Genomic DNA, 21,905 nt, shown 5'->3' with positions numbered 1-21,905 from the left:
TGTGAGTTATACATTAACATGTTGATGTCAAATATTTTTTTAATTTTTTCCTCAATAACTCCTTTATAGTTTCATATCTAACATCAAATTTATTTATTTAAAATCAGTCAAAGCAATACATTAAATAAAGTGGAAAAATACAAAAATTGCGATTCATCTTACTGCTTATTCCATAGTGGGTCACCGGAAAGCTGGTGCCTATCTCCAGCAGTCTACGAGTGAGAGGCAGGATACACCCTGGACAGGTTGCCAGTCCATCGCAGGGCAACACAGAGACACACAGGACAAACAACCATGCACACACTCATTCACACCTAAGGGAAATTTAGAGAGACCAATTAACCTAACAGTCATATTTTTGGACTGTCCATGCAGAAAGGCCCCCGGTAGATCCTATATTGCGGCTGTAGATCCTATATTGCGGGCGAGGTGCTTGCAATATTCCAAGATTGCACTTGCAGTAGATAACAGGTGCCAAACAGGTGCAGACCGCCCAATTTAAATGAGGAAATTGCGTATGCTACTGGCTGGAACAAGAGGAAAAGCCAACAGATTCTCTGCTGTGTTGCTAGAAATATTCAGCGATTGATTCAGTTGCTGATTTTTTCCTTCTGTTCCGTTCAGCCCTTGCTCTTCTGGTCTGTTACACTTAACTTTTGTTGTTGTGATGAGATTATTTCTCCTCTCTTGCTCGACATAACTTGCAACAAATTGCCAGTCAATATTAACAATATAACAGACAAACATGCCTGTTAATTTATTACAGGTTTACCTGCCTTGATATTTTAATTATTTTCAGAGACTCACCGGGTTCTTTTTGTATTTTTAAGAGTCTGTGTTTGAAGAGTACAAAGTTTATGATAAACAGCCACAATATTTAAGCCTGAATGTAATATTACCAACATAAAAATAGTTTGTTGTAGGAGTTGGTAATCTGTATGTTAAAGCTTTGCGAATTGTAAAACATTACATCATGTAACCGTCCTGCAAAGAATTAAAATCAAACATTTATTTACATTGAAAAAAATTATTTTCCGATGATTTTACTGAATTCATTTTGTTTTTTCTGCCAATATTTTAACGATATACAATGTGTTTGATTGATTTGATTTTGAATTGGTTTTTGGTGACACAAAATCTTTTTTTTACTGTATAAACAAAACCCTTCCCTGGCATATGTTCACATTTAAACAAAGTAATCAAACTGATCCAGCTCCAATTGATCTGCAATGACACAATGTTACTGTCTATAATGCAATGTGTTTAGTTTAGTGACAAGGTTAAATGTATTTGTGTGCATTTTGTCATGCAGGTTTGTGCGCATTCGGCAGATGATCTCACTGACAGCGATATTACGCTGGAATTACAATTTTTTTCTTGTGTCTGAAATTATCTAGATGCAAGAATAAAGTGTTGCAATAGGAGATATATGATAACTTTAGTTTGTGATTGGCTCCAAATCAGAGCTTACATAATTCTACTTAGAATCCTCTATTCTCATTTATTTTTATTTTTTTTATTTTTTCCAACCCAAATCTGTTGGCACATGTACAGAAGATTCTTTCTTCACATCATCTGTCATTCGATCTATGCCTCCTTCTGGCCAAAGACAGCAGACATTTCTGCGTACCAGTTAGCACCTGAATTTCAAACGTGCTAAATTCACCCGCTAAAATTGCCCCCACAATCCCTTTCAGGTTTGAAAAATCGCATTGCGGGTGGTAAAAAATTGCATTTGCATATCCTCCTCCCATAAATTTGTGCGTTTGGGTCATTATTATATGTTCTGCATATTCATGAAGGCAGGCACACTTAACAGTTTGCGGTGCTGGTGATTTTGCACGCGCAATCCAATTACCACCTCGTTTGTAGATCAGCTCTGTGGACGCAAAGAGGTTTGCGTGCGGTTTAGTACACTCAAAACGTTTGAAGATCAGGCCCTTAGGGTCATGTTTCAAGTTATGAACAGATATGCAGATTCGCATTTTATTTGTGTGACCTTTTTTTACAAACAGCAACTTTTATATTCTGCTGTAGTTAGAGCCTTCTGTCTGGTAGCACTGTATCTTCACCCTGTTGGTCCAGTACAGGGACCGCTAACAGTGATAAAATTTCAAACACAGATTTTTAGACCACACAACTTCATGCAGTTGCAACGGATTATTTGGGGGGCAGTATTGTTACAGTTTTGCACTGATCGAGAAGAAGAAAAGCAGGAAGAAGAAAGTCCATCTCATCTTGGTTTCTGTTGCTACTTTGGTGTTCATCTGTATCTCTTCACTACTCCACGTAGCCCCACAACACATTTTCAGTCTCTTTCGACTTTGGATTAGCGCTCTTTATCGGTTTTTTTCTTTATTTTGTTTTACTCAAATGCGTTGCTCTTACCTCACACTGCAAGCAAACCGCTCCAGGGTCCAAATAAATTGTGTCGACACTGGCAGTTGTAACTGGCACAGTACAAAGTGTTCCAAAGGTTTTTTTATGAAACCACTTTAAGAAGAATAAAAAAATAAAAAATCTCCATTTGTTGGATTGATTGCTAAAAACGTAGGTATACACTATTTATGGAGATACTTATGGAGATATTAAACCGGCTCTGTGTATCAAAGAAACTAATCAACTGCTGAAAATGCAGGCCTGAACAGCAGATGTGAAGGCCTGGTCCACCTGTGGCTTTCTCTCTTTAAAATTAAACCAGACATAAACTATTAGAAGTTCACTGTTTTGTGTAATTACTTTTGATAGCATCACATTAACACCCAGTTCATTTGCTGAAAATCTTCAGTCATACTTGTTCTGGATTTATGTCTCAGTTTTCCCCTTAACCAAGTCTCCAGTGCAGCCAACTTTTACTATATAATCTTATGAAAATAGAAACAATTCTGTCTTTAAGGGATTCTGAGAAATTGCTCCACACCTTTGCCTTTACGTTTAGACTGGATTATTGTAATTAAACTTTATGTGGGTATGCAGTCATCCCAGTAAATACCTTACAGCTTTTTTAAGACACTTCTTAAAGAGTACTGACTAGTGTTCATAAAGACAGATCGCATTTTCCCTTTGTTAGCTGCCTGTACAATGTAAAACGACATTCAAAATGCTACTGATCAGCTATATATAGATATATATATATCTAAATATACACTACCTGTCAAAAGTTTCAGATTTCTCACTTAATGGGTCTCTTTGTTTTCATAACTATTTACATTGTAGATTCTCACCAAAGGCAACAAAACTGTGAATCAACACATGGAATTATAGTTAACAAAAAGTGTGAAGTTTTTTATTTTACAATCTTCCAAATAGCTACCCTTTGCTTTTATTACTGCTTAGCTCTATTGGCATCTTCTCCTTGAGCTTCATGAAGTGGTCACCTGAAATGGTTTTCCCAGGAGTCTTGAAAGAACTTCCCAGACGTTCATTGAGAGACAGCCAAAGGTTAATATTTCAGTCATCGCAGCAAATGGCGGCTCCTTTAAGGAATCTAAAATACAAAACATATTTAAAGGTTATTTTACTAGTTTTCTGTTTTCTACATAATTCCACGTGTTCATTCACAGTTTTGATGCCTCCACTGAGAAACTACGTACAATGTAAATAGTCACGAACATAAAGAAAACCAGTAAATAAGAAAGTGTTTCTAAAACTTTGACCGGCAATGCAGGTCAGTTGCTTGAATAGCGCTATATAAATAACTAAATACACCCTCTCTCTATTCTAATATATTAAATATATAAAATTATATTATTTTCACTTGCCGATAAATGTATTTAAATCTTAACATAATGTTACCAATCAAACACCCAATTTCACCATGTTGGTATTTATTAAACCAAAGTGCTACATACTTCTAAAATATGTTAAACACTACAAATTAAAGAGGAAGAACTAACTTTTACCCTGATATGATGTCATTTCCATCATTATGAATACTTTCAATCACTTACTACTCTGCCTCTTTCTTTTTTTAATCTTTTTCTTTCTGAACCTTTCAGATGAGAGCCCTTCTTCCCACATTCACACACATGTTGTCTAGTTTCTAAATGAGCTCATTGTTGTGCAGTGCTCCATGTGTTGTCACGGATTGTTTACATGCAACACAAACTTCACCATTACTCCTCCTTTCATCCCTCTTTTCTTTCGTTGTAAAACCCTTTCATAATTCTTTTTCCCTTTTTGTTCCCCTCTCCCCTACTCTTATTCTCCTCCACCTCCTTTCTCAACCAATGCTGTTGCTTATTTTGCTCTGACTTTCTATGTATGTTGCTTTGTGCCCGGCAGCCAGTGAGAGCGTGTTGCTGCAGCAGCTCTTCCAGTCCAAGCTGACTCAGACCGGTTCTCTGGTGCCGGCGGCCCAGCGCCGCATTGCCCTGAGAGGGACTAAAGCATCCTTGTTGCTCCAGAGGATGCCATCGGTCTCCCCTGTCAATGCTACTTCTATCCCCCAACGGCCCCGGAGATACCGTGATCTGACCAAGGTAACGTTGTTCATAGTGAGGAGCTGCAGGCTGCAGTACCTAATTCCAGCTAAAACACATACTGAAGCATCCTTTAATTGTCATGTCACTTTTATGGCAGCAGATTTAGTCAAGAGTTTAATAGTTGCAGTATTTTACGCCAAAAAGTCAGCAGCCTTTTTCCCCAGCTAGCAACTGACAATCAGTGGAAAAACAGGGACTGTGTTTTTAGTAAAAATCTTGTCTAATTTAAGCCACTTCCCACCCTGCATCTAAATATAAACCTCTGGGAATTGGATTTGTTGTGTGTGTGCAGGCATTCATGAGATAAAACTCTTTCCCAAGAATGAACACAGAAATAAAGTTTAGGCTTAAGCATCTGTAGACTTTTCAAATCATTAAACAAAAGACACACATAAAAAAATCTGTTTTAACTAGTTTAAGATTTTTTTTTCCCTGCTTTTTGCCTGCGCCTGTATTTCATGGATGTCAGTGTTTTTGGAAGCGCAAAGCAGTTGTGCACACATGTGAGTGAAAAGGCTATCAGGTTGTGTAACTTCCAGGAGGTCCTGTCTGCTGTCTCTGTGGCTCATTAGCTATCTAGAGCAAATGGTTATATAAGGCCCCTTTCACCTCTCTGGCCTATCCTTGCAGCCTTTTACAGTATCATTAGATAATTTTGTTCCGCTAATGCATAAGATTGTAAGTAAGACAGCATAGTGCTGCTTAGGTAATAACAAGCTCATCATTGCCAATAATATCAAATTCATTTAGGACTTTTAAGGATGAATTTGAACTGTTCTTTTTCTAGGGGATAATAATTATAGAACAAACTACTTCAATTAGTTTTCAAAAACAATACTTGATGTACAAATTTGAATTTATTATAACCTTTTGCTAATGTTGGGATTATGAATTCTGAGAATATTATTTAATATTAATATTTTGATATTTTATCAAATAATATTTCGGTCTGTTAAGGGCTGTCCTGTGAATACCAGCCCAGTAAGGCGATGGTATTTGGACAAGATAGAAAAGTGTGAGACGAGCTCTGACATTAATGAACAGCAAAACTCTGCACACACATGGAATGAATTCACACAATTTCTGAAAATACAAGAATTTATAAAAAAAAATAAGTCAACTCAAAGTCAAACATATTTCAATTAACAAACTCTTTACTATGCTAAAACAATCCAACTAAACTACCAAGCAGAATTAAAGAATAAGGAAGACTAATGGGCTATGTACAATATAAACAAGTTGATTAAAGATGATTGGAAATCATGACCAAAAGAGTAATGCAACATTACCATGCAATGTTTATGTTTGAGAACCAAGGATTATCTTGAAGAATCTGGAAATGAAGTTAAGTTAGTCTTGGAACCAACTTATGCAATAATCAGCAAACGTGTAGACAACCCCTCACAATGCAAGATCAAATAAAATATTATTTTAATAAAATAATGTTTTAAATAATGATCTGCTGAATAAAACCAACCTTCTGGATGACTAATTCTCAACGGTGTCTAATTAGCTGCCTTTATTTATTAACATAATATTTAAAGAAATATTATTAAGGGAGTATTTTGGAAAAGAGCCAAATCTTTCTGGACAAATGGGGCTTAATGGTGTTTACTTAGTTATCAAATTTAGTAAAATGATGTTTAGGGAACTATTATTCACTAGCTTGAAAACTAACAAACTTTCTGTTAAATACTCTTTAGTAGCAAGCACATGTTCTCACTGGTTAGCCGTTAAGCTAACAAAAGAAGCTGATAGCTTAGCACCAGAATCAAACACATACCTTTAAAATACCAGGGTTAATAAAAGGGTTAAAATGCATAAGCGCGGACGGCGCGTTATGGCCAATCTTGTGTTTAAAATCACCCTTTAAATAAAGTTTGTCTTAACCTTAAAAACACACAGACAAAGAACACAAAACTGAACACGTGTTTAGCTGAGTTCAACACAAACAAAACCAAACTTCATAAAATGAAAATAATTTCAATCTAAATCACTTCTATAGCTCTGTCCAAACCTAACCTCTGACTATGCTGAGGAGTTGTCCGGGTGACGACGAAGTTTGAAGAAAGTATCCACAGTGAACAATGGTTATCTACAGCTAACCTCCTTAGCTGCGGATGGGTTTGAAGGTGTTGCTCGTTGTGTGAACAAAAGGGTTATCTTCCAACTAACCTCCGTAGCTGTGGATGAAAGACGGCTCATTGTGTCCGCCAACCACACTGCACGTTAACACGGTGATGCGGTCTCTGTTGTCTTCATTCCAGACTGGGAGACCGCGTCTCTGCAGGGGCTTCTCTGGAACACCGTTTGCTTCTGCAGGCCTCAGAGAGAGAGAGTCAGGCAATGCTTATACTTTAATTTCCCCTTTTTATGAATGAATACTGGGTACACAAACAGTTATTCACTCGTACTTAACTGGGGCACATGATCGCGTGATCTTATGACACTCTTGGATCCAGTTGAAGAGTTAGGTCTTTTTGCCAGCAAAGAGACATCAGCGCGCTTTGTCTCCCCTATCCGGTCCCTCTGGAAGGCCATGTGGAAGAGGTCGGCTTGTTGGAAAGGGGGTGCTTTTATTTGGCCAGTGATGTCACAGGAAGTCCGCAGTTACCCCGTTTCCTGGCTGTGCCGGAAGTAGGTTAATGCAATTTATTTTGAGAGTTCCAGGAAAGTTTGTACTGGCATTTCGTGTTGTAACTCATGGCTGTGGTCCCAACATCCCCCCTTTAGTTCCGAAGAATGAGATGAAGTTCACAGTCTTTGAGGCAAAACATCCGTCCTCAGCCATGTGAAAAGAGTCACTGGGTTCCTGTAGGTAGGCAGAGTTCAACAGTTCATTTTGGTTCAGAGGTTAGTGTTTGGACAGGAGTGAGGCAGGTTTGGGCAGACTAACACTAATAAAATGTTTTAAAGAAAAAAAAAGAAAACACAACAAAAATCATGTAATAATTTTCACACCATAATAATACTGCTTTTAAAACCTTAATAATTTCTCAAGTTCAGAACCATAAGAAAGAAAAAGATTAAAACAGAATATAGGGTGTTGGAAATTGTTTACCATCTTCATACCTTGTTTGATAGATTTCACAAGGTTGATTCTGGACTGCAACGGCTTGCCATGTCTTTTAGGAACGCCGTTACCTCAGTTATAACACACCTGCAGATCATCTCAAACTCCTCCTTTGTGATGACATCTTTGGAGTGGCTCCACTCTTTACCACCAACCTTACAGTTCGATGTTGCACTGTGAAAAGGTGTTTGTCTTTTAACTGGCGGCTTGTCTTTTGGCTAATCTGTACATGATCATACAAGCTCAAACATATCCATACATCATCATTAATATTTAGTTGAGTTCCTTCAGAAGGTTGCAGAGAACAACACCCTTTTGTGGCCATTGACAAGCTTCTGGTATATTTCTGGCTGGATATTTGACTGCTTTCTTTGGCAAAATTGGTAGAATTGGTCATTTAAATTGGTTTATTCTCCTGGCATGGACATGACTATTAAAAATAGTTTTTACATTTTCACTGTAATTGAGAGGCTGCACGGTGGCGCAGTTGGTAGCACTGTTGCCTTGCAGCAAGAAGGTCCTGGGTTTGATTCCCAGCCTGGGGTCTTTCTGCATGGAGTTTGCATGTTCTCCCCGTGCATGTGTGGGTTCTCACCGGGTACTCTGGCTTCCTCCCACAGTCCAAAGACATGCCTGTTAGGTTAATTGGTAACTCTAAATTGCCCTTAGGTGTATGAATGAGTGTGTGCATGGTTGTATGTGTGTTGCCCTGCGATGGACTGGCAACCTGTCCAGGGTGTACCCCGCCTCCTGCCCATAGACTGCTGGAGATAGGCACCAGCTCCCCCGCGACCCACTATGGAGTAAGCGGTAGAAAATGACTGACTGACTGTAATTGAGGTAAAGGCTTTCAGCAAGTGTAATGTTGGGCACATATTTTTCTGTTCCAAAATATGTTTTGACATGTGTTTGAGATCATTTATCTGGTAAAACACCTAACTGTGTCTAAAATTCAACCATTAATCAGTGAATAAATTAAATGGTCAGGTTATAAATCATTATAAGTTATAAATCATTTAAATTTGTGTAGGAAAAACAACATAAACCCAAAGCATAGCAAAACCAAAACATACTTGCTCTCCACATCATTAACAACAAGGAACAGGCTGAAGCCCAGAGGCTTATTTATGCCTTTCCTAAACACTCACTCAGGACATGAGTAAAGCAGGCTATAATTGAATTTTAAACCTTTTCTGAAAATACCCATTGTGCTACACATTTGTATTTCATCATGAAGTTCATTCTGAGTTGGCTCCCAAAACAGACCCAAACTGTTCCCTCTGAAAACCAGTGCAAATGATCAAGCACAGGTTCGCCGTGGTCTGAAAGGATGTTGACCAAAAACAAAGCCACAGCTCCAAAGGTTACATTTTTAAGCTTAATATGTGTGTTTGGAAGCATCAAGCTAAGCCTTTCATACCTAAGAACATTGTACCAGCTGTTAGGCATAGTGGAGGCAGCATTATGGTTTGGGACTCTTTTAATGTCAGTCGTACAGTTTCATTGCAAAGTAGACTAAATATTAAAGGATGAGGAATTGCAATTTGCAAAGTAAAATCTAACCTAGTATTAGTGATGGTGTAGCCTGAATGATCAATTTTCACTCTATGTAGATTAGAGAAAATCCACATTAAATATAAACTTGTGTACCCAGTTCTTGTTTTAGGAATTCATCAAAGGTTTGTGTTGTATATTCATTCCAACCCAAAAAATAACAATGATTCAAATGCATCATTCAGAAGCCCAAAATCATTGTGACATTGATGGCTATGTTGAGTGTATGCAAACTTCACACTACAAATGTAAAAGCCATGGGTCTTAATCAGCTTTAAAGTATAAAAAGGCATAAAGGAAAAAAACAAGTTCTGAGACTATTTATTCTAAGTACAAATGTATAAGATAACTTCATAAGCGATTTTCTGCTTAAGATCAAACATTTAAATGGAAAGGTAATATGTGTTATTACTCTTCTGTGATCCTCTGTGACCTGTTGAGGCTCAGCTATTTTATACATACATTTCTTGTTATTTCATCCTATCAACAGATCTTGAAGAAAAAAGGCTCAAGTTCTTTCCTCCAACGACTGGAACGTTGTGGGCCAATCACAGGGGCTGTCCAGCTGAGGGTACGAGGAGTTCCTTGTTTCTTTATAATGACTGAAATCTGCTGTCTGAAGCTTCCTCAAACATGTAGATATGAGTGTTTAGACCCTGCTAGACCTTTACTTAATATATTTCTTGTTAGCAGCAAGCTTCTGGATCAAATTTTATCTCATTACAATCACTGTTACGAAACTGAGATTTAATTTAGGTTAGATCTTGTCTCACGTCAGTGCTTTTGTCACAATAGTCCTGGCAGCCTTTGCCAAAATGCAGTGCTAAGTGTAGGGTGCTCATAACCTTTCAGAGCAACAATAATATTCAGTTTGCAGCAAGCAGCTCTGTCTGCACTGGTGACGCAAGAAGGCTGAGACGTGGCTCAGAGAAACAGTGCCTTTGGTCTGAATGAAACCACTGTGTTGCACAATCATAGTTGTGGACTTGCAGTTGACGAGCCCCCTCTGGGAATGGCAGGGAAGGAGAGAGTAGGCGGAAAAATGATGCTGTACCAAGCCAAACATGAAGCCCCTCGCATGAATGAATGAACAATGAACAACAGCCACTGTGTTCGGTGTCCCATGTGTTACTATGTGTGTGTTTGTGTGTTTCTGAAGAGCAATGTGGCTTTTAAATATGAGGGTTGAGCTGCTGGTTATTGTACCTGAGGTTGCTGGGTAATATCAGTTTGAGGTGTGGCCCCAGTAGTGCAGGACATGGGAAGAATGTGCCTGTGTGACCTTGGATGCATCATTTGGAAGTTGAGGATTTGAAGAAAAGCTCGGACGGAGCAGGGAGTTGTTGCTGTTTCTTTGTTGTTTTTCCTTCCTCCTGCAAGATGCACAACAAAAAAAATCAGACAGTGTTGTCTCTGGCACAATGTGATGTTGCTCAATAGAAATTAATGAAAAGAAATCAGAGAATCATTTGTTCCATTATGTGCAGTTTGTTGCTCTTCAAGTTTTATTATCAACTGCCTTTTCTTTTCTTTTTTTCAGAACTCACTTTCAGAGATTATGAGTAAACTGCAGTCTCGCACTCCCCATTTTGTAGAGTGTGTGCGCCCTAACTCTAGTGGTCAGACAGACAATTTTGACAGCTTCCACGTCTCTACTCAGCTTCAGTACATCGGAGTGCTTGATATGGTGCGCATGATTCGCTATGGATACCCCATCCGCCTGTCCTTCTCAACATTCCTCAGCAGGTCAGTGCTGGAACGCTACAGTGCCTTCCAGAAGTGTTTCGAACGGTTTCACATTTTGTCATGTTACAACCACAAACTACATATGTTTAATTAAGATGCTATGTGGTAGACCAGCTTAGGTTAAAGAAAGGGATGAATGCTTTCTGCATTTTGTTGAAAATAAAATTCTGGAAGGAGTCATGTGTTAGTTTCCCTCCATCAAATGGCTGAATTCCCTTATCAGCATGCACTGATTCAGCGTTGCAGAAGCCTGCTAATAAGCCGTTTGTTTGATTCAGGTGTGTAGGAGATGGGATGCATCTAAAAGTTGCAGAATAGTAGCTTTCTACAGTTGGGCACCCGTGCTCTATGACATGAGAAACCCAATAAAACACATTGAAGATTGTGGTTGTTACATGAGAAAAGGTGAAAAGGTTCAAGAGTATAAATACTTTTGCAACACTGTTGCTTGTTCTTCCTCTCTCCTGTTTCTTTTTATTTGGAAAGGTCTTAAAAGTTATGCATTTCTCTTTCTTATTTCTTTTTTGTCCATCTTGTTGTTCTCAGTCTTTCAGATACATTAAACTCCTGCCTGGTCACTATGGTATCGGTTATGTTCAGTGTTACAGGTCCAGGAGAGTCAAAGCAAGATGAAACCGTAACAGCTTTGCTTCTTCCACACTTCAGTCCAGACCACATGCTCACATGTGAACAGACACAATAAAAGTCAGAGCAACCCTTTTATTTGAGGTGCAGTTTGACTTTGAATGTCTCTTTTTGACTATTATGGGAGACCACTGCTGCTGATGAAAGTCACTGAAACATTTTTCCCAAGTCAGCCTGACACTGGAGCATTGAAGCAGCCAGTTGTCTGCAAGGTCACTTTGTCCTGTATTTGAGTTTTTGGTATTGTCACTCCCCATCAGCTGCTTTTTTATACTTTCATTATATTCTTTCCACAAACACAAAAAGAGAGATTCTATGTACCATGCATATTTCCTTTTCGGTCTGGTTTTAATCTTTTTTGTTTAAAACCAAAAAAAATGTCTCATCTTTCTTTTATTGTCATCATATTTTTGTGTATTCCTTTTGTTGTATTTGTATTTCATTTGAAACAATGCAACAGGATTTTAATTTAATGCTCACCTTTTTTGTTTCTCTCTCACTCTGTCTCTTAAGTTTCTCCATTCCTCTGTCTTTGTGCCTCTCCTTTTGGAGATAAAGGGATTAACAGGAACATTCCTGCCAGATAATAAAGGATGACAAAGCTGGCTGCATGACCATCATATCTTCCCCTTAAAACTTTCCATTCCTCAGTTGTAAATATCATCTCATCCCCACACACACACACACACACTTGTTTTGCTATATGTAGTGAGGACCATGTGTTGACTCCCATTGACTTCCATTGATCTTCAGTCATTTTCAACCTTTTGTATGCCCTAACCCTGACAACAACTATAAACCTAACCATTACCAGTGCATGCCTAACCCTAACCTAAACTCAATTCACACCTTAGTCCTAAACCTAACCGTTAGCAAAATAGGTCATGAGGACCAGCAAAATGTCCTCACTTTGGCACAAATGGTCCTCAAATTGATGGTGATATCGGAAAATTGGTTCTCACTGTGATGCCAAAACAGGAACACACACACACACATATATATATTTAAAGTAAATGCAACTTTATTAACAGTTTCACCGTATGTAATTTTACCATTAATGTAATGTTTTTATTTATCAGTGTAAAATGGGAGACATGTAAAATTGGTATAAATGTCTGAAAAGCATCCAAATTTAATTTTGATTTTATCACTAATATTAGGTTTTAAGCAAGAAGACTACTACTGACAGAATTTAAAACAGACAATGAAGTTTATTCATTCATTCAAAATATACAAAAGCTACTTTTCATCCTAATTTGCAATGTAATTTATGTTAAAGTGGGACCTAAAGCAAGACTTAATGAGGCGACCACATTATAGTATTAAAAATGAATCAGAAGGTGCATGGTTCTTGTAGAACATGTTCTTGGAGAGGTCTTTATTGTGCATAATCGAGTGTCATAGTTCCACAACTGTTTTGAGCATGTTGAAAATTTTCATGGTGAGATTGTTCACTATTGTGGTGGCCTGCTAAAAGTCACACAGAAACCTAGTTGCTACAGTGGTAGCTTATCTATTATTGTCAGGCACCTCTGTGTCTTGGTCATCACAGAATTTGAACAAGTATTCAAAATAATTTGCCCTAATGCTCTTTGGTGCTGCAGCTGCTACAAGCATTGCATCCCGCCACTTCTCTCCCTGCTTTAAAACAACTTATCAAACAGCTATGAACAAGGCAATAAAACTGCTTTCTGCTCAAACCTCTCTGAATACACCTCCAAATTGCACATAGTTTGGTTGCCTGAAAGAAATGGGTAGATTTTAAAAGCAAAATCTATTATGCTGTCTAGTCCTGGTTTCCTATTTAGCAAAAAGGATGGAGCAGGACAAGAAGCTGAAAAGGTGCGAGTATGTGGAATGGTTTATAGGGTTTATGATACAATTATTCAGTACCCACATTGTGACTCAAAACACAACTTCAAACATGCTCTAATGCTGTTTAGCTCTACTGTGATGGTCTATTCAAAAGAATGTTTTTGCATCTAAAGTTGTATTTTGTCAGCACATCATCTGTAATTTCTTTGACATATAATATACAGGGGTTGGACAATGAAACTGAAACACCTGTCATTTTATTCTGAGAGGTTTCATGGCTAAATTGGACCAGACTGGTAGCCAGACTTCATTGATTGCACTTTGCACCAGTAAGAGCAGAGTGTGAAGGTTCAATTAGCAGGGTAAGAGCAGAGTTTTGCTCAAAATATTGAAATGCACACAACATTATGGGTGACATACCAGAGTTCAAAAGAGGACAAATTGTTGGTGCACGTCTTGCTGGCGCATCTGTGACCAAGACAGCAAGTCTTTGTGATGTATCAAGAGCCACGGTATCCAGGGTAATGTCAACATACCACCAAGAAGGACGAACCACATCCAACAGGATTAACTGTGGACGCAAGAGGAAGCTGTCTGAAAGGGATGTTCGGGTGCTAACCCGGATTGTATCCAAAAAACATAAAACCACGGCTGCCCAAATCACGGCAGAATTAAATGTGCTCCTCAACTCTCCTTTTCCACCAGAACTGTCCGTCGGGAGCTCCACAGGGTCAATATACACGGCTGGGCTGCTATAGCCAAACCTTTGGTCACTCATACCAATGCCAAACGTCGGTTTCAATGGTGCAAGGCGCGCAAATCTTGGGCTGTGGACAATGTGAAACATGTATTGTTCTCTGATCAGTCCACCTTTACTGTTTTCCCCACATCCAGGAGAGTTACGGTGTTGAGAAGCCTCAAAGAAGCGTACCACCAAGACTGTTGCATGCCCAGAGTGAAGCATGGGGGTGGATCAGTGATGGTTTGGGCTGCCATATCATGGCATTCCCATGGCCCAATACTTGTGTTAGATGGGCGTGCCACTGCCAAGGACTACTGAACCATTCTTGAGGACCATGTGCATTCAATGGTTCAAACATTGTATCCTGAAGGTGGTGCCGTGTATCAGGATGACAATGCACCAATACACACAGCAAGACTGGTGAAAGATTGGTTTGATGAACATGAAAGTGAAGTTGAACATCTCCCATGGCCTGCACAGTCACCAGATCTAAATATTATTGAGTCACTTTGGGGTGTTTTGGAGGAGCGAGTCAGGAAACGTTTTCCTCCACCAGTATCATGTAGTGACCTGGCCACTATCCTGCAAGAAGAATGGCTTAAAATCCCTCTGACCACTGTGCAGGACTTGTATATGACGAATTGACGCTGTATTGGCCGCAAAAGGAGGCCCTACACCATACTAATAAATTATTGTGGTCTAAAACCAGGTGTTTCAGTTTCATTGTCCAACCCCTGTATATATAAACACAGAGAGAGAGCCAGAGGCTTGCTTCCTCTCTAAATTACAGTGGCTGCCTGAAGCGAATCATGGTAATGTCTTGGTAACCAGAGTGATTTAAGAGAAAATATATTTTACTGCTGCTTTTATTTGTCATTTATGGTACAGTATGTGTTTTGTGTTTTTTTTTCCATCAGATGTGGCTTTTTATGTATGTTGTTACTTTAAACCTCAGCCCTCTTTGTCCAATAATCTACTTATTTCTAAATAAAAAGTTAATTGGAAAGACCCTGGAGCATGTAGATAATAAGTCACAAATATAGTTTACAAGCTTGTTGATCACATTTTTATGTCTGTTTTTCCAAGTGGGTTCTCATGATGCATTATTGATACACAATACATTACCAGCAGGTGAATATACATAATTCAGTTTGACCATTTTGTCTAAATATCCATGACTAAACTACCCTTATTTACTCATAAAACCACAGCAGGTCAGAGTTTTTCAAAAGCAACTTCAGAGTTTAAAGTACAGGTGCCCTGCTGTCACATCATTGGTTCAGTTGCAGACACAGCTGAACCACATTGGCACCATATTCCTTATCTTGTATCTTAGGGTCATTTCAGTTCTTTGACTCCATACAAGCTTCCCTGGGACTTGTAAAAAAAAGGGAGCATCGACAGTTTTCATATCCTCATAAGACAGGTCACGGGTTTACAGAGTTCCTTTGTGTTTTATGGGCCCAATGGAGGAGAGTGAGCTGTCTCTCGGACCAGTATTACCATAAAGAGGGAAGGGTTATGTAGAGTTCAGTCAGACCCCACTTCTGCAAATCAAACACATCTCTTATTCACATGAACTCACTTACTCAGTATTGACCACACAAGTGGTTTATGTTTCCAACCATCTGCTTCTTATGTTGACTTCCTCACACATATGGCATCATGAGCTTTTTCCTGCTCCACATGCCTAAGTTAATGTTCAGTGAATTTACTGACAAGATTTAATTAAGTAGTTGTGACTGAAACATAACATACTTATTTATTATTCCCAACCCCCAAGATAATTTTAATAATAAAAGATCATGCTGTTAAAGCTACATGTAGATTGCATACAGTGCCTTGGAAAAGCATTCATACCTTTTGAACTTTTTTTATATTTTGTCATGCTACAACCACAAACTTAAATGTATTTTAATGGAGGTTTATGTAAACTATCCCGTTGTTTCATTGGCTGTATGTTTAAAGTTGATGTTCTGATGGAAGGTGAGCCTGTACTCAAATCTCAAGTCACTTGCAGCCTCAAACAGGTTTTCTTACTTGATTCTACAGCATTTAGTTCAATCCAGTTTCCCTTGAATTCCCACCAACTTCTCTCTTCTCTTCTCAACTTCTCTCGAAGAAAAGTATCATCCCACCATGATGCTGCCATCACCATGTTTCCCCATTGGGATGTTGTGTTCTGGGTGATATGCGGTGTTAGTTTTCCTACCACATGAAGTATTTTTCATGTAAGCCAAAAAGTAATATTTTTGGGCATACATGAATAGAGGATATTCTTACAATGTTTCTGAGTCTGTAAAAGGGATTCTTTATAACCTTTCCTCAACAATGGCTTTCTTCTTGCCACTGTTCAGACCAGATGTTTGTAGTACACAACTAATAGTTTTCATATCACTGCTTCCTACTGCCTGAGCTATGAATCTCTAAAGCTACTCTTGAGTTACTTTGGGCCTTCTGTGAATAACACTAGATAGTTGAGTCCCTTTTTGGTGTAAGTCTGTGTCTTTGAGATGGACCCAAGTTTGATTATGTCAGGAAGAGGATCAAGCGTAAAATCTCTGCCAAGTCTGTGTGTGAGTTGTACTGACTTGCTGTGGCGACCCCTGAATTAGGAAGCAGCCGAAAAGACTCCTCCTCTGAAAGTAATTAGTTGCACTGCATTTTATTGAGACAGCAGGTGTCAAACTCAGGCCCGTTGGCTATGTTTGTAATTATATTTGGCCCACAAGATATTTCCATATGTCTGCTTGAGCTGTCCCACTGGTAGACACCACAATCACCACTAATACTAAAAGTCCTTGAATGTTTTCTTAATGTTGGAATTTCGTTGAAATTAATTATTGCCATTATTGTTAATCTTTGTAAAAAAGGTTACCATTGAAATTTTACTTGGAAGGCCACAAACATAAAAAGCTGGCCCGCGACCTTGTCCATCTTTTAAAATTGGCCCACTGTGTATTTGAGTTTACAAATCCACTTCAAACTTTCTAGATTTTTATTCGTAAAAATGGTTAAAAAGCATGTACCCATTTCTTTCCACTCCATATCTCCATTGAACCACTGTGTGTTGGTTGTCACATGAATTTCATCAAAACATCGAAATTTGGTGTTGCATCTGAAGAAAATGTGGAAGTTACCTGTACGCACGAGTAAGTGATATGATAGATGATTTATAGATAACATAATCCACATCTTTCTATGTTAAGATTTAAAGGTTCCGAATCAACTAGTCATACTTACGAACACTCGCTAGGCTCTTAAATGTACATTACCAAAATCTGTTAATTGTAATTGTAACATAGCTTTACTTTTTATTGTGTTTAACAGGAAGATCCATAACTATGGATCCTAACACTATGACTGATGAAAAATATAATAATAAAATTATAAAATACTTTCTGAACACTTGATCACCTCTGTTTTATTTTGCAGATGGAAATATGTTGTGTCTTACTGTTTAGGAAACAGAACAAGCCATTTTTTCAACAACCTTTATCACACTAGGAACCCCATTAATGGAAAGTATAAATATGACCAATAGTCAATAAGAATCTTTTATGCAGATCATAGATTAGAGGGAAACTATGTTGTGAACAATTCTATTAGTTTCACATTTTGCTACAGTGGCAGATGAAAGCATCTTCTTTAGAGCACTCTGCAGTGGAATTGTTTTCATTAAGTCCAGCAATTTGCAGGATAATTATTTTTTGTCATTGGAATAATTAATAATTTACATCTTTAACATGCATCCTGGAGATTAACTTTATGTAAGTGCAATAAGGACAGCTGATCTCTGTTTATAACACTGGCAGATGCATGTGCCACTTGTCTGTTAACAGGCTGTAAATGGCTTCAACGTGTCAGAATTGATGGAACCAAATCAGTTTCAGTTTTCCTCTGATATTTCAGCCACTACCACACCTTCAATATCTCGGCAGAAAACAAGCTGCTGACACAGGCCAGTTGATCGTTCATAGCAAGTGTAACCAAGGACAACAGCAACAGGAACAGATGCTCTTTGGCTGGTCCACCATGTAACCCCACTGACCTTTGAATCCATTGTTTCCAAAGGAGACCATGTCTCACAGAAATTTCTCAACATAGCATGTTTATCTGTGCAGCTCTAATGTTTCATATTGTTTTTGTTGTTGTTGTTTTCAGATATAAAGACCTCATACTCCCAACTTTGGGAGACAAGAAGAAGTTGTCAGCTGAGGAAAAATGCCGTTCCATACTGCAGCAGTCCAAACTCCGAGGATGGCAGGTGTTTGTGTGCACGCTTTGCTGCTTCTTCTTTTTTTGTTTTTGTCTCCATCAGTAACAAAAGATTTGACTTAATCTCTGACCCTCTGTTTGAAAGATCTCAAGGAATCTAGACAGCTCGTTCCAGCTGTCCGGCCTCATCATAATTCTGCTCACACACATATGCACAGGAACACAGACCCCTCCACCCCTCTCTCTGTCCTGTCTGCTACACTGCTGTTGTGTCTGAGCAGGCGACCCTACAGGTCACATGCAGGCGTGCACACACCCCCTCAATGCCCCGCAGACACTTCTAATGCTGTCCTGTTTAACACACACACTAATTCTGCATGAAGCTGATGTTGAATTAGTCATCAGTGATTAGTTTCATGCACCATGTATAGAGCGATCTGTGTTGCCCCCAAAAATGACCCCTGAATCCTGATACTCCAGTACCACTAATTATAGGAAATTATTGCTACATCACTATACTTCTCTAAACTAATACACCCTTCTGAGATGTTAGCATACAGGGCTTGAGTAATGAGGAATAACTCATATTTTGTGTATTGTTTGTTTCCAGATGGGCAATAGTAAAGTGTTTCTGAGATACTGGCAGGCTGACCAGCTCAATGACCGTTGTTATCAGCTTCACAAAAAGATCATCACCTGTCAGAAAGGTAACATGTAACCAGTGCCAAACAAGTTCTTGTATGCTTTCTGTCAATGTCTCACAGCTTCCTTATCTCCTTCATGTGTCTCAGTGGTCCGTGGCTGGCTGGCAAGGCAATGGGTCAGTCACAGGCTGTCGCTGCAGCACAAAGAGGAGTGCAGTGTGCAGCGTTTCTTGCAGGGAGCCGAAGACATGGGGCTACAGACCTACGACCAGCTGGTAATCCAAAATGCATCTGACATTGCACGGGAGAGCGACCGTCTGCGCTGCCATGGCAATGGCCAGCTCAACACCCTCAGTAGCAGCCCACCGCTTGGTGAGAGGCCTGAGCCAGTGGGCAAAGAGGAGGATCAGCCAGTCAGGAGGTGAAGTAGCAAACACATCCACAAGTTATGCATTAATCTAAAGGCGGTTTTGCTATAGTTTTGACGAACATTTTATTCAAGTTCAGGTTTTGATCATGGTGTTTTTTACCATGCTGCCAGTTAAAGCAGCAACACTGCTGGTATGAGAATATCCCATTAAGATAACCTTGAGTGAAAATCAGCCTGATTGATGTTTAGTTCACAAAGGCACAATCAATCTAAATCACATTTTCACCAATCTACTGCCTCTGATAATAACTACAAGCTAATTCATTGTGCTAATTGCGATGAGTTAATAAGTTATTGTTACATTAGTTTGCCTGCATACTGACAAACAATTTGCAGGTTCTGTCACTAACAAGATTTATGACTGTACGAGGGAAACATTTGCCTTTCTAAACATGTTTGTGTGTTTAATCGAATGCACATATGTTTCTTTGTGTTTGATGGTGTGTATTTGTGTGGGTGTGCGTGTGGCAGGTGTTTTGTGATTAATGATGAAATTGGATACCTCTGCGCTCAAGACCTTTAATTGTAGGCTGCGTGATAGATGGTCAGATAATGATCTGCATTATCAGATTGTATAGAGCTGCATCAAAGGAACATTACTCCAGTCTAAACCTCACCTCATTCTGACCAAACAAGCAGAAGAAATCCAAAGGGCTCAGATAAAGAAAATACAAAGTGGATAAAAGGAAGCTCTCCTGAGACACTGCTAACTGCTTGACCCTAATTTTTAAAGTTATTTGCCAAATTCATTTCAGCACCACTTAGCTTTTATTATCATTATAAATAAATTCCAATGCAATTCAGCAAAAATAATAAATACTTTGAAAATAAATGTTTTATTGTCTATGGTTTTCTGCCACATAAGCTTAATCATTTCAGTTGTGTGGGTTGTTGCTGTCTTTAATAGTAATTACTAGGAGTGTAAGGTACATCTAGTTCACCAGACTAGATGACATTCAATATTGGTACCTTTTAATGAGAAAAAAAGGTGATTTTAACAATGTTACAGACAAAACTTAAACTCAACTTTTCACAAATCTCAAACTGTGTTAAAAAGAATCCATGTTGAAAAACTCAATCAAATTTTGTAATTTCCATGGTTGGCTCGTTCTAAGGTGGTGCTACCCATGAAAAGCATTAGAAATTCTCATTTTTTTTGTTTTCACAAATATAAATTGAGGTTTCATAGAATCTCTAAGTATATGATTATTCAGTTTAGATTTCATCCGTCTAATTAATTTAGATTTTGAACCAGAGCTAATCAAATGAAATCTAGAGTCCTTAAGAAAAAGTGAAATAGCCCTTTACTTTTGTGCCAGAATGCTGTGAAGCAGATACTTTTAGTTCAATTTGGAAAACATTAGCCCAGTTAGCCAGTCACGGTGTGCTGTCATATTACCTTGTGGTGCTTAAAGTAATTATTATGATTACACAATGATTTGTAACAAAGTGTTTTTACCCCGTCTATTACAGTCTTTTTGAGTTGGCCCCATCAACACAACAGGCTTTTTACTACAAATAGGAGTCTCAAATAGACATTTGTGAAAATAGTGGGACATCAAACAAAAGTTTTGGGATTTTCTACAGATATGCTACTAACAAGCAAAATGTTATCATGTGTGGTACTATCAGAGGAGTCACGTTTGCAGTTGCCTAATTTCCCTTCTGATTATTGAAAATGCCCTCCCTGATCCCCCTCCTCACATTCTCAGTTTCCCCCCTGCCTGCAATTGCAGAAGTAACAGATGGCTATCGCAGATTAGCAGAGGAAATATCAAGATAGATGTTATCTAATTACACCAGGGCGACTATATTTAAATCCTAATCTCTTTGACTGTTTTCATCAAATTGCGTCTTGAGTTCATTTTTTTAATGTTGTTCAAAGCAGGTTTATGGTTTCAGTATGCAAAATATCCTAATATGCTTACTTATTAAATCATAAAACACTTCATTGTGTGTCAGAAAGAGGAATTTCCCCAATCTTATTGGACAAAAGTGACTTTAGGGTCGCACTAAATATAGGGACTGTAAACAATCTTAAACACAGCAAAAGTTTATTTTTTGTCCTTTTGCCAAGTATTGCTCCCTGCCTCATGTTTATTCTGTTTATTTCTTTTACAGGATGGTGGAGAAGAGCGGAAAAGTCCACGAGAGCCTTGTCAATGGGGGAAGCAGAATTATTCGCCACTTTCGTTCTAGCTCAGTACCAATTCCCATCGCTGCGGACAGCATGGTCCATTTCTCTGCTAGTCCACCAGTCAAATCAGCCTTGCAGCAGGCAGCTCAGAACAGTGAGGATGGAGCAGGAAATGCAAGTCTCTCCTCTCCTCGCAAGCAACCTCCTCCAAAACCAAAGAGGGACCCCAACACCCGCCTGAGTGCATCTTATGAAGCTGTTAGTGCAGGGTTGACGATGGCCCCCAAAGAAAGCTGTACTCCAGAGGGGTCCACTTCACCGGCTGAAAGTCCCCCTAAATCCCAGCTGTCGCCCAATGACCCAGCAGGTACAAAACCTCTACTGCACAACAAATAGTGTCTTTTATGGCTTTTTGTA

The 21,905-nt window shown here is 38.8% G+C and overlaps 2 protein-coding genes across 8 annotated transcripts in view; one reads left to right on the top strand and one right to left on the bottom strand.

The window, feature by feature from the left end:
- The window catches only part of myo16 (myosin XVI), a 166,435-nt gene that overhangs the window by 117,044 nt on the left and 27,486 nt on the right, over positions 1-21,905 (top strand). For all 7 annotated transcript variants that reach the window (XR_007038984.1, XR_007038985.1, XM_047370409.1 and 4 more), the window contains exons 25-31: positions 4,285-4,481; positions 9,602-9,682; positions 10,652-10,857; positions 18,224-18,326; positions 18,888-18,984; positions 19,069-19,342; positions 21,473-21,855. Coding sequence is in view for 5 of the 7 variants with exons in the window: in XM_047370409.1 (XP_047226365.1) it covers positions 4,285-4,481; positions 9,602-9,682; positions 10,652-10,857; positions 18,224-18,326; positions 18,888-18,984; positions 19,069-19,342; positions 21,473-21,855 (1,341 nt within the window). In the remaining 2 variants the exon portion in view is untranslated. The remainder of the gene's footprint in view (positions 1-4,284; positions 4,482-9,601; positions 9,683-10,651; positions 10,858-18,223; positions 18,327-18,887; positions 18,985-19,068; positions 19,343-21,472; positions 21,856-21,905) is intronic.
- The window catches only part of irs2b (insulin receptor substrate 2b), a 108,855-nt gene continuing 94,624 nt past the window's right edge, over positions 7,675-21,905 (bottom strand). The window contains exons 2-3 of the mRNA XM_047370412.1: positions 10,318-10,484; positions 7,675-7,731 (exon numbers count right to left, since the gene is read on the bottom strand). Coding sequence (XP_047226368.1) covers positions 7,714-7,731; positions 10,318-10,484 — 185 coding nt within the window. The 3' untranslated portion in view covers positions 7,675-7,713. The remainder of the gene's footprint in view (positions 7,732-10,317; positions 10,485-21,905) is intronic.

This window comes from Girardinichthys multiradiatus, chromosome 7 (genome assembly GCF_021462225.1).
Source record: "Girardinichthys multiradiatus isolate DD_20200921_A chromosome 7, DD_fGirMul_XY1, whole genome shotgun sequence".
Lineage (NCBI taxonomy): Eukaryota > Metazoa > Chordata > Actinopteri > Cyprinodontiformes > Goodeidae > Girardinichthys > Girardinichthys multiradiatus.
The sequence above is the reverse complement of the archived record's forward strand: the minus strand, read 5'-3'. Positions and strand labels throughout refer to the sequence as shown.